This window comes from Leucoraja erinacea, chromosome 8 (genome assembly GCF_028641065.1).
Source record: "Leucoraja erinacea ecotype New England chromosome 8, Leri_hhj_1, whole genome shotgun sequence".
Lineage (NCBI taxonomy): Eukaryota > Metazoa > Chordata > Chondrichthyes > Rajiformes > Rajidae > Leucoraja > Leucoraja erinaceus.
In genome coordinates this window covers 22,066,552-22,078,930 of record NC_073384.1, presented here as the reverse complement: position 1 = coordinate 22,078,930, position 12,379 = coordinate 22,066,552, and the positions used below count along the sequence as shown (strand labels likewise).

General features: G+C 46.7%; 1 protein-coding gene across 1 annotated transcript; it reads right to left on the bottom strand.

Annotated features, from left to right (window-relative positions):
• Window positions 1–9,042: 9,042 nt before the first annotated feature.
• cited2 (Cbp/p300-interacting transactivator, with Glu/Asp-rich carboxy-terminal domain, 2) lies at window positions 9,043–11,893 on the bottom strand. Its single transcript, XM_055639174.1, has 3 exons — window positions 11,766–11,893; window positions 11,196–11,579; window positions 9,043–10,955 (listed from the first exon to the last, which is right to left on the bottom strand). Exon 3 carries the CDS (start codon window positions 10,948–10,950, stop codon window positions 10,132–10,134), a length of 819 nt encoding a protein of 272 aa, XP_055495149.1. The 5' UTR covers window positions 10,951–10,955; window positions 11,196–11,579; window positions 11,766–11,893; the 3' UTR covers window positions 9,043–10,131.
• Window positions 11,894–12,379: the final 486 nt, after the last annotated feature.

The following is a 12,379-nucleotide window of genomic DNA, read 5'->3' as shown; positions in this document are numbered from 1 at the left end:
GAAGACGAGGCAATTTGATTTTGAGTTTCTTTGACCCCTTTCTCAATCTCAGTCTCTATCACAGTTTTTCAAATGACCTACTATAAACCCATTCTATCCCACAGTAATCTGGACCATACCTTCTCCTGACCTGCCTCCTGCAAGGATGCCGTCTCCTACTCTCAATTTTTCCATCTGTGCTGCATCTGACCCTAAGATTCTAGGACATCCGAGATGTTGTATTGTTGCCATGGAGATGAGGGGAAATGGAAGGGGGGGGGGGGGGGGGGGGGGGGGGGGGGGGCGGTAGTGGGTGTTCATCACATGGACAGAAGATTGCATCTTACAACTAGAAGTCTAAAATAGGGTACAGAGGACAAAATGGGACCCAGAAAGCAAAAACAGGGCACAGAACTTGAATCTGGCAGAAACCTGGGACAAATCATTGGTGCCCGTGTGGGTACTTTAATTCTCACATCTCTGCCGACTTGGTGCCAGTGGTTGGTCCTTTTCTTCACTGTGTCAGACACAGATGGTGGCCCAGCTTATTGGTAAATGGAGAAATGGGATCTCAGGACAGTGTCATTAGATGCCTGTCTGAATCTAAACAACCATGAGATGCTCTTTGCGACTTGGGCCTACAGAACTACCTGGACCAACTTTACTGGTGGGTGGAAGTTACCTCATGCACAATACAACAAGCACAAAATAGCCGGTGTACACATCGTGCTTAAAAATGTGTGCAAATGTTTACAACATCCGAGGCAAACTAGTAAAGTGGTTTGGACTAATGATCGAGAGATAGGGTTCAAATCCCATCTCGGCAACTGGGAAGTTTATAGTCAGTTAATTAAATAAATCTTGAATAAACAGCTAGTATCGCTAAGAGTCCCCATAAAACCACTAACTGCCATACTGCTTCACCAATGGTCTTCAGGGCAGCAGGGGTGGAGGGAGAGCGGTGAGCCTGGTTTGGCTATATATGATAAGAGAGCAATGCGATTGTGACTCATGAGCTGCCCCCTGGAATGGCCAACAAGTTAATTAGTCCAGGCGCAATTGAGAAAGGCAGTTGTACAACTCGCTGATGAGACTGTACTTGGAATATTGTGCATTGTTTTGGTCAGCCTGTTATAGGAAAAGTATTTTTCTGCCCCATTTAACTCATCTCCACATAGCTCGATTCTATCCTATCCTATTACACACCCACACGGTCTGATCACTTCCCACTTACATTCAAGATACCTCACACAGCCTTCAACTCTTTAAGAACTTTCAGTTTCTATACCCCCGTTCACTCATCTTCACCATGGACGTCCAGTCCTTCCACAACTCCATCCCGCACCAGGACGGTCTCAAGGTCCCCCTGTTTCTTCTATGAACCAAACCATTTTTCTCTCCTAACACAGTCCTCTGCCTAGAGGAACCTGTCCTCACCATCAACAACTTCTCTCAACTCCTCCCTTTTGCAAAGTTTAAAGGCGTAGCCATGGGCACCTCTCTCCCCTTTCTTGATCTCCCAATGCCTCCATCAAGGGAGACAGACTGCCGACTGACATCTACTACAAACCTACTGACTCCAACATTATTGGGACTACACTTCCTCCCACCCTGCCCCTTGCAAAGATGCTATCTCCTACTCTCAATTCCTCCATCTCTGCTGCATCTGCTCCCAAGATGAGGTTTTCCCATACAAGACCATTCGAGACATCTTCATTTTTCAGTGAACTTGGTTTCTCCCCATCTGTCATATATGTATCCCCTCTGTATCCCGTAGTTCCGATCTCCCTCCCCCTCCCACCAGACATAACAAGGACAGAGTTCCCCTGGTCCTCACCTTTCACCCCAGCACCTCCATAAACCCCAGCACCTCCATATACAACACCACATCTTCCGAAATATATATCACCTCCAAAGTGATCCCACCACTAATCCTATCTTCCCATCTCCACCCCTTTCTGCCTTCCGCAGAGACCGCTCCCTCCAAAACTTCTTGGTTCACTCATCCCTTCTGGCCCAAACCACCCCCTCTCCAGGTACCTTTCCCTGGAACCGCAGGAGATGTAATATCTGCCCTTATACCTCTTCCCATACCTCCATCCAGCCACCCCAGCAGTCCTTCCAGGTGAGACAGAGGTTCACATGCCCCTCTTCTAACCTAATCTACTGCATCCGGTGTTCCTGATTTGGGCTTCTGTACATCAGCGAGACCAAGCATAGATTCAGCGAGTTTCGCTGAACAATTACGCTCAGTCCGTCAAGGTCCCTGGATTCCCCCACCCCACTAGAAGTCAGTTCACTAGTTTGCAGCTATATATCCCTCTTGGGCTCTCACCTGTCTAGCCAACAGTCAGCCAATCAGGGAACCTCCTTGCCAGAGGACATCTGTTGCCGGCTCCGATTTGACCTGGTTTTTCTTCATTTCTTGTTTTTCCCCCCCCATCACGATCAGTCGGAATGGTCCCGACGCAAAATATCACCTATCCATTTTTTTCCTCAGAGATGCTGCCTGACCCGGGTGTTACTCCAACATTTTGTGTTTATCTTTGCTATAAAGCAGCAACTGTAGTTTATTTTTAATTATTATGGGAAAAACATTGTTTACATTGAAAACATTGCGAAGACGATTTACAAGTGTTGCCAGGACTCATTTTACACCCTTGGTGTAAGATTTAACAAAAACCCACCTCACCCAATCAAATCTACCCAGTCTACCAAGGGATAGCAGTAAGTTATGCGAATGGGAAAATCTTGGCTGAAAAGTTTGGGGCGGTACGGAGGCGCAGCGGTAGAGTTGCTGCCTTACAGCGCCAGGGACACTGGTTCGATCCCGACTTCTCTGTACGTTCTCCCTGTGATCTGCGTGGATTTTTTTCCTGGCTTCCTCCCACACTCCAGAGATGTACAGGGGTTTGTAGGTTAATTGGCTTGGTATAATTGTAAATTGTAAAGTGTGTGTAAAATATTGCCTGTGTGTGGGGATCTCTGGTCAGCGCAGACTTGATGGGCCGAAGGGCCTGTTTCCATGCTGTATCTCAGACTCAAACGTATGTCATATAATAATAATAATAATAATAATAATAATAAATTTTATTTATGGGCGCCTTTCAAGAGTCTTAAGGACACCTTACAAAAATTTAGCAGGTAGAGGAAAAACATGTAAGGGGAATGAAATAAATAGTAGGGACATGACTAGTACACAAAGTAAAGACAGAATTCAATTCAAAACACAATATGAGGCAATTAATGCACAGATGAAAAGGGAGGGGGACATGGGGCTAAGCATAGGCAGAGGTGAAGAGATGGGTCTTGAGGCGGGACTGGAAGATGGACACGGAATTGCGGCTCAGTTGGGGGAGGGAGTTCCAGAGCCTGGGAGCTGCCCTGGAGAAGGCTCTGTCCCCAAAACTGCGGAGGTTGGACTTGTGGATGGAGAGGAGACCGGCGGCTGATGTGGATCTGAGGGACCGTGAGGGTTGGTAGGGGGAGAGGAGGCCAGTGAGATATGGGGGGGCCAGATGGTGGAGGGCTTTGTAGGTGAGGATAAGGATTTTGTAGGTGATCCAGTGGGAGATGGGAAGCCAGTGAAGTTGTTTGAGGACTGGAGTGATGTGATGCCAGGATTTGGTGTGGGTGATGAGTCGGGCGGCTGCGTTCTGGACCAGTTGGAGTCGGTTGATGTAGGTGGAGCTGATGCCAAGGAGAAGTGAGTTGCAATAGTCCAGTCAGGAGGAGATGAAGGCATGGATGAGTCTTTCAGCAGCGGGAGGTGTGAGAGAGGGTCTGAGTTTGGCGATGTTGTGGAGATGAAAGAAGGAGGTTTTAATGACATGGCGGATGTGAGGCTCAAGGGCGAGGGTGGAATCAAAGATCACGCCAAGGTTGCGGGCCTGGGGAAATGGGGAGACAGTGGTGCCGTCGATGGTGAGAGTGGGGTTATTGATTTTGCTGAGTGTGACTTTGGAGCCTATGAGGAGGAATTCTGTCTTATCGCTGTTGAGTTTGAGGAAGTTATGTTGCATCCAGGTTTTTATAGCTGACAAACAGGAGTTGATATGGGAGAGGGGGGGGGATTTGGTGCCGAGGTAGATCTGGGTGTCATCAGCGTAACAGTGGAAGTCCAGATTGAAGTGGCGGAGTATCTGACCAAGGGGGAGGATGTAGATGATGAAGAGGACGGGGCCGAGTACGGAGCCTTGGGGAACGCCTTGAGTGACTGTGGCTGTAGCAGAGGTGTGGTTGTGGAGAGAGATGAAGTGGGATCTGTTGGAAAGGTAGGAACGGAGCCAGCTGAGTGCAGAGCCTTCAATGCCGAGGTCTTTGAGTCTGGTGAGCAGGATGTTATGGTTCACTGTATCGAAGGCTGCGCTCAGGTCGAGGAGGATGAGGATGTTGAGGGAACCAGTGTCAGCAGAGGTGAGGAGGTCATTGAGGACTTTGAGGAGAGCAGTTTATGTGCTATGGAGGGGGCGAAAGCCAGATTGGAAGGGTTCAAGTAGGTTATACGCGAGGAGGTGGGAATGAAGTTGCGACGCAACGATACGCTCCAGGGATTTTGAATGTGAGGTTATGAGTTCATAGATGCTGCATTATCCAACAGATACATTAGCATGTGTGTAAAGCAATAAATGGGAAGGCTAATAAAATGTTTGAGACAGCTACACTCCCACTCCCCCCCCACCACCCCTCCATATCCCTTGACTATTACACCTCGTTGGCAGGTATAATAACAAGTTTTAAAAGTCATTTGGATGAGTTCTGCGGGATACGGGTCAAATTGAGTTGGCGTGGATGAGTTGGGTCAAAGGGCCTGCATCTGTGCTGTATGAGTACAAGGAAGAAAGTGAAGCTGGTGAAAGATCAGATGAGCATATGATATTACTGTACCCTTCCTGAAGTCTTTGTTTACTGACAGATCCAAACATACAAATCTGGTATGGGAAAATCTGCAAGACCACAGCTCACGTATCCATTCTGTCCAAGACTCCGGCTTTGCAGGGGCGACAGTCAACCAGGTCCAGTCTAGTGACACACCCCGACTTTAGCCACAACTCCCTCACTGGGTGGATGCACAACCTCTAGCAGCAAAGGATTCATTTCTCCTCCACATGACGACTACAACAATAGATCAGTCTGCATTGGCACAGGCGTGTGGAGAAAGTGGTGCATAGAATGCATGCAACCTTCCCTTACCTCCGCCCTCTATATAAACAGAATTTACTATCCCCCAGAACCTCACACACAAGTCTACAAGAGTGCTCTGTTCAAAAGGTAACTGAGGGCATGGATCAATTAGACAATCAGAACCATTTTCACCCAAGATGGAAGAGAGGGTATAGCCATAAAAATTAGAGGGGAAATGTTTTAAGGTTGAGCGTTTTACTCACTTTAGAGGAAGGGCATGGAAACAGACGCTTTGGCCCACCGAGGCCACGCCAAACAGCGATCATCTTGTACACTAGCACCATCCTGCACACTAGGGCCAATTTACAAAAGCCAATTAACCTACAAACCTTAGTTTAGAGATATCGCGCGGAAACCGGCCCTTCGGCCAGAGTCCGCACCGACCAACAATCCCCGCACACTAGGGACAATTTACACTTATACCATAGAAACATCGAAAATAGGTGCAGGAGGCCATTCCGCCCTTCGAGCCAGCACCGCCATTCATTGTGATCATGGCTGATCATCCCCAATCAATAACCCATGCCTGCCTTCCCCCCCATATCCCTTGATTCCACTAGCCCCTAGAGCTCTATCTAACTCTCTTAAATCCATCCAGTGACTTGGCCTCCACTGCCCTCTGTGGCAGGGAATTCCACAAATTCAAAACTCTCTGGGTAAAAAAGTTTCTCACCTCAGTCTTAAATGGCCTCCCCTTTATTCTAAGACTGTGGCCCCTGGTTCTGGACTCACCCAACATTGGGAACATTTTTCCTGCATCTAGCTTGTCCATTCCTTTTATAAGTTTCTATAAGATCCCCCCTCATCTTTCTAAACTCCAGTGAATACAAGCCTAGTCTTTTCAATCTTTCCTCATATGACAGTCCCGCCATCCCAGGGATCAATCTCATGAACCTACGCTGCAATCACCGCCTCAATCACAAGGATGTCCATCCTCAAATTACGAGACAAAAACTGGGACACAATACTCCAGATGTGATCTCACCAGAGCCCTATACAACTGCAGAACCTCTTTACTCCTATACTGAAATCCTCTTGTTATGAGGGCCAACATTCTTCACTGCCTGCTGTACCTGCACGCCAACTTTCAGTGACGTGTACAAGGACGCCCAGGTCTCGCTGTACCTCCCCCTTACCTAATCTAACCCCATTGAGATAATAATCTGCCCCCGTTTTTGCCGCCAAAGTGGATTACCTCACATTTATCTATATTATACTGTGATAATATGGTATTATGTTATAATATCTGCCACGCATCTGCCCACTCACTCAACCTGCCCAGGTCACCCTGCAACCTCCTAACATCCTCTTCACAGTTCACACTACCACCCAGCTTTGTGTCATCCGCAAATTTGCTAGTGTTGCTCCTAATTCCGTCTTCCAAATCATTAATATATGTGGCAAACAGTTGTGGCCCCAACACCGAGCCTTGCGGCACTCCACTCGCCACTGCTTGCCATTCTGAAAAGGACCCGTTCACTCCTACTCTTTGCTTCCTGTCTGCCAACCACTTTTCTATCCACGTCAACACCCTACCCCCAATACCATGTGCTCTCATTTTAGTCACCAGTCTCCCATGCGGAACCTTACCAAAGGCTTTCTGAAAGTCTAGATACACCACATCCACTGGCTCCCCTTCATCCATTTTATTTGTCACAACCTCAAAAAATTCCAGAAGATTAGTCAAGCATGATTTTCCTTTCATAAATCCATGCTGACTTGGACTAATCCTTTTACTGCTATCCAAATGCCCCATTATTACCTCTTTAATAATTGACTCCTGCATCTTTCCCACCACCGAAGTCAGGCTAACTGCTCTGTAATTCCCCATTTTCTCTCTCGCTCCTTTCTTAAAAAAGTGGGATAACATTAGCTATCCTCCAATCCACAGGAACTGATTCTGAATCTATTGAACATTGGAAAATGATCACCATTGCGTCCACGATTTCTAGAGCCACCTCCTTGAGGACCCTGGGATGCAGACCATCAGGCCCAGGGGATTTATCATCCTTCAGTCCTATTAGCCTACCCAATACTATTTCTCGCCAATTAATCTACAAACCTGTATGTCTTTGGAACGAGGGAGGAAACTGAAGATCTCGGCAAAAACCCACGCAGGTCACGAGGATAACAGACAGCACCCGCAGTCGGGGTCGAACCCGGATCTTTGGCACTGCAAGCGCTGTAAGGCAGCAACTCTACTGCTGTGCTACCGTGCTGCCTAATGGTGTACCTGTACGTCTTTTGTGTGTGGAAGAAAACTGGAGCATCATGCTGTCATGGGGAGAACATACAAACTGCGTGCATCAGCACTTGTAGTCAGGATCAAACGCGGTTGTCTGGCGCTGTAAGGCAGCAACTCTACCCTGTGCTGCCCTAAGTGGGTCAAGTTTTCTTTTAGAGAATGGTGGGTGCTAGGAACGCACTGCCAGAGGTGATGATGGAAGTAGTTACGATAGTGGCGTTTAAGAGGTTTTTAGTTGAAACGATGGGATGTAGATCACATGTTGGCAGAGATTAGTTCCATTTGGCATCACGTTCGGTACTGACGAGTCTGTTCCTGTGCTATACTGGTTTATGTTCTGTGGGTTTAACAGCTAGTACTTCATTCTCTCCTCCCTCTACCCTCCCCCTTCCTTCAGTGACAGGCAAGGTGGGTTAGTGATAAATCCCATTCCAGTTCTTTGAAGAGCACTGGCTCCAGGTTCTGAGAGTATCGCAGCCTGGTGCAGGCCAAGCTTAGCATACAGCGATTCACGTGCACTGAACATCTTGTGTCAGCGTGGCAGGTGGTGGAGACCGCCCTTCGCAACCCTCAATGTCTCCCTCCCTTCTCATCCCAGCCTGGCAATGGTGAAAAACCACTTAACACACACTCATTTAACCGATCAAAAAGTAAAAAAATAAGAATTAAAAAAAAGACCGTAAATGTAACTAAAGGGCTGAATATTCACAGTAAAAACAAAAAATGTGGTATCCCAACTCTTTACTCAAGACGGGACCGCTCTAACCAACAAAATGCATCTCCACATCTCAGTCACAGGTTGGCGAGACATGTCACATTGACATATTAAATACAGAATTCTCCAGCACACACCCCAGCAGCTCAATCTGAATGCTGAAATACGCTGTGCTGGCAACTTTTAAAATCAGCCACCCTTACTCACAGAATCAGAAACAGGCAGGGCAGGCAGAGAGGTGGATGCATACATATGCTCGTTAGAAAATAAAAATAAAAATATGCTTTCGTAGTCACTCAAACATATTGAAAGGAAATATGATTAAACACAAGTGTACAACACTGCCATGCAGCAATAGAAACACAAACACACTTGAAAAAAAGGAGGAAAACAGAGCAAGGCTGGTTGTTAGTAGATTGTTCTGTAACCAGTTAAGAGTTCTCCCCACCCCCCCAGAGCATACTAATAAAGCCACGTGGGGAGGTTTAACCCTACAGCCATTCAGAGAAAGAATACCACCTCGAGACAAGGAGGAGGGAGTGAACTGTGCCTCTGTAGAGCCGAGGCTCCCTTTCTCCGCAGCAGTGTACTGGGGGAGATTCAAAACCAGGGACACACAGTTTATTGCTAATGTGTTCTTCACCTCCGATTGTTGTTAGTTACCAAACAGGAGGTAGCTTGCAAAACACAAAACAACGAGAGAGGATGGCTTGACTGCAGCGTGGAGTTTATAATCAAGATTCTCCTGACCGTGTGTGCCCCTTTCAAATCCTCTTGTTTGCTGTTCCTCCCCTTCCCCCACTCTCCCCGCCAGAAAAGTTGCTCAATAACTCAATGCAGAATGTCAGTCCACTTGAAGCTTTGTTCACAGCCTTAAGACAGGGATTCTGACAAAGGACGGGACCATTTACAGTTACCATAATCTCCAGGCTCTTTATTATAACCTTCTCAAAATAAACAAAGCATTGAATAATAAATTAAGAAAACACACATTTTCTGCAATATTTACGTTTGTAAAAAAATACTGTCCATGTTTTTTCTCTCCCCAGCCCCCCACACCTAATGGCTTCAATACAGAATATCATTGTAAACTATAAATCAGCACTGTAGTGGCAAGTAAACAAAGAAACATTAAGTATTTAAAAAAAAAAGAAACTTTTGGGAAATGTTTTTCACCCCCACACTCAAGAACACATGTACACACGCACACATTCCAGCCTGCACTGCCCAAACATTCACTAGGAGGAGGAGGCTGGGAAACGTAGCCCAGAGGAATGTTGTCTTTGTGTGAAAGTCCATTGTCATTAAAGTTACAGGACTTTCTTTTAAAAAAGGCAGGATTGTTTTTCCTTTAAACTGCGAGTTAGTTTTTTTTGCAGAAAAGCAATGAAGCCAATACACCTATCACACATCCCTTCGGCTTTTTTTTTTTTGCGTGATCTTTATCAATGCCGTTTCAAAACAAAAATCGGGTTAACTGCATTCAAGGCTTTTCGAGGAAGATTTTTCTTGCTCGCTCTCCTCCAAACAAAAAAAAAAAACACCCTCTTATCCACACAGCAGGCTTAACATTCAAACGATACACAGTGATTTAATTATTTTTTTTAAAAGGTGAACTAACTCTTTTTTTTTAAATCCCAGCAGATATCTCCACAAACCCTTGTACACCCCCCCCCCTTTCAAGTTATGGATGGGGTGAGATTTTTCAGGGGCTCAGTCTACAAGTTATCGTTTTGGTTCTTTTGTTTCAAAATCAAAAAGAAATATTTATAACAAACTATTTAAAACGAAACAGAAATAGTTGCATCTATTACGGGTTACATGTGCTGCGAAATCTGTAATCAAACCCAATGGTGAAAATCACCGACATTCTGCGGGAGAAACAGCAAATTAAAAAAAGATTTTTTTTCCTCTCCGATGTGAATGTAAATAGAATATTCTCGATCCTGGGAGTTTTTTTTGCATTTCTCTTTTTTTTTGTTAAAATCTTCTCGCACCCTCTTCCTTTTCAACAGCTCACCCGGCTGGGTTGCTGTTTACAAACAAACTCGGCAATTAAGTCGATATCGTTCTGTCCCAGCCACAGTTCGGGGAGTTCCTTGATGCGGTCCAAGCCGAACTCGATCACCAAGGACATCAGCACCTCCTCGTCAATAAAATCCGTGTCTATAACGTTAGGTGGCAGTATTGCAGCAGACATGTGATGGCTAGGTGGCATAGAGGGGCTGTGATGCCTCATCTCTGTGTACTGCTGCTGCTGCTGCTGCTGCTGCTGCTGCTGTTGTTGTTGTTGTTGTTGTTGTTGGTGTTGCATTGCATTGTTGGGGTGCAGCTCCGTAAGGCTATAGTGATGCTGGTGGCCGTAGTACTGACTGGTCAATTTTTGCAAATGCATACTGGCAGCGAGCTGTGCGGCTGGACTGTTCCCGGGGACCGGCGGACCCATGTACTGGGGATGCGCTGGGTTAGGCGGCGGCGCTTGCTGCTGCTGCTGCTGCTGCTGCTGCTGTTGTTGTTGTTGTTGATGCTGCTGTTGTTGTTGTTGCCCAGTGGTGTACCTGATGTTCTGCGGGGAGACGCTGCCCAGGTGCCCGACTGGCGCCTGCCTTCCCCCGGGGACCATCGGATGCCTCATCGCCCCGTTGTTGGAGTTCACGTTGCTGCCGCCTGGGTAATGTAACAAGGAGCCGACGGCCGGGTGCTCGCTCATCAGGCCGCTGTAAGAGTGCTGGTGCTGGGCATAGGGGTTCATGGCCATCCGCCGGACGGGTAATCCGTTGAGTCCTTCGGGGAATCGCCCGTGGCTCATCATCATTCGCTCGGCCATTACTTCTTCAGGAGGCAGGAGGGTGAAGGAAAGTAAGAAATGTCGTCAAAATGCAGAAAAACAAACAGCATGCAACAACAACAAAAAATCCACCCCTGAATCAAAACGCAACGGAGCCGAGAGAACTAAATACACAACCCTCAAAGCAACTCACTGCTTGACCCTGTCCCGTTGCAACTTTACCCAGGCTATTTAAACACGGGGGGGGGGGGGGGGGGGGGGGGAAGAATGCATTTGCAACTTACCCGTGAAACACAGCAACAATATACAAAATATATACTTTCCCCCCCTCTCGTTGCTGTCGCTTTCAATTCACCGATCTGGAATAATGACCAAATAAGTGTGGACTGTCTCCACTTCCGTCTGCACATTCACTCAGTCCACTGCATGCAGAGCGTGAGGAACGTATCCTCAGACGCACTCTTCCTTCTCTGCCCGGTGCCTGCTTCTCCTGCGCTCAGACCCCGCCAACTCAGAAGGATTAAGCAACAAAAGATGTTCAGTCGGCTGCCTCGACCACTTTTAATATAGGGCTGCTGGCTGGGTACAAGATCCGTCATGGATTCCGACTGGAATGTGGATCCGGAGCCGCGGAATAGAATTCCACGCAGTTTAACGTTAATTGTGCCCTTGGAGATTAAAATAATATATTTTTTTAGTATCATAATTGCAATGAAATCTAAACAACCATTAATAAATAATATCATTCAACATGTCAATTTGTGTCAGCAGGCATATTGATAATTACATTTATAAAACATTTATCTACATGTTTTTACTTCTAAATTGCTGCATAGCTTCAATAATCAATTTACCTCACTGCTTTTTGTTCAACGCATTGACTCTTGGAGTCTCATTCTATCAATGTTTTCCAGATCCTATTCAAAGAGGTATATTTTCGGGCTTGAGCTCAGAGTGTGTCCCAGCAAGACATTCAACCATGTGGGGCACCTCAATCAACTTTTTCCACCGTCTTCATCGCCACTTTCCTGCCTGCATTTCATTCTCACCCAACGTGCACATCTCCAACGCTCCAGCAGGGGTCAGTGGTTCACAGAAGCAGAAGCCCTCTATGTGGGTGCTGTTACCTTCACACAGGTGTGGCTGAACCAGTCACCTTCTTAACTCACCTTTCTTGAGTGGGGGAGGCGTTCGCCGACTGTGGATCTCTCTGGTAAAGCGGGCATTTATTGCCTTTGAACTTAGTGGCATGCTGCTTCAACAATGCTGAATCAGAATCACATATGGAAGGGCACCAATAAACAGGATAGTTTTATCACAGGAATGAGTGGATTAACATATGATGAGTGTTTGATGGCACTGGACCTCTACGCGCTGGAGTTTAGAAGGATGAGGGGGTCCCCAATTGAAACTTTCCAAATGGCGAAAGGCCTGGATAGAGTGGACGTGGAGAGGATGTTTCCACTAG

What these genes read in the sequence shown, in the direction of transcription:
- cited2 (XM_055639174.1), bottom strand. Translation starts at nt 10,950, where the DNA reads ATGGCCGAGCGAATGATGATGAGCCACGGGCGATTCCCCGAAGGACTC.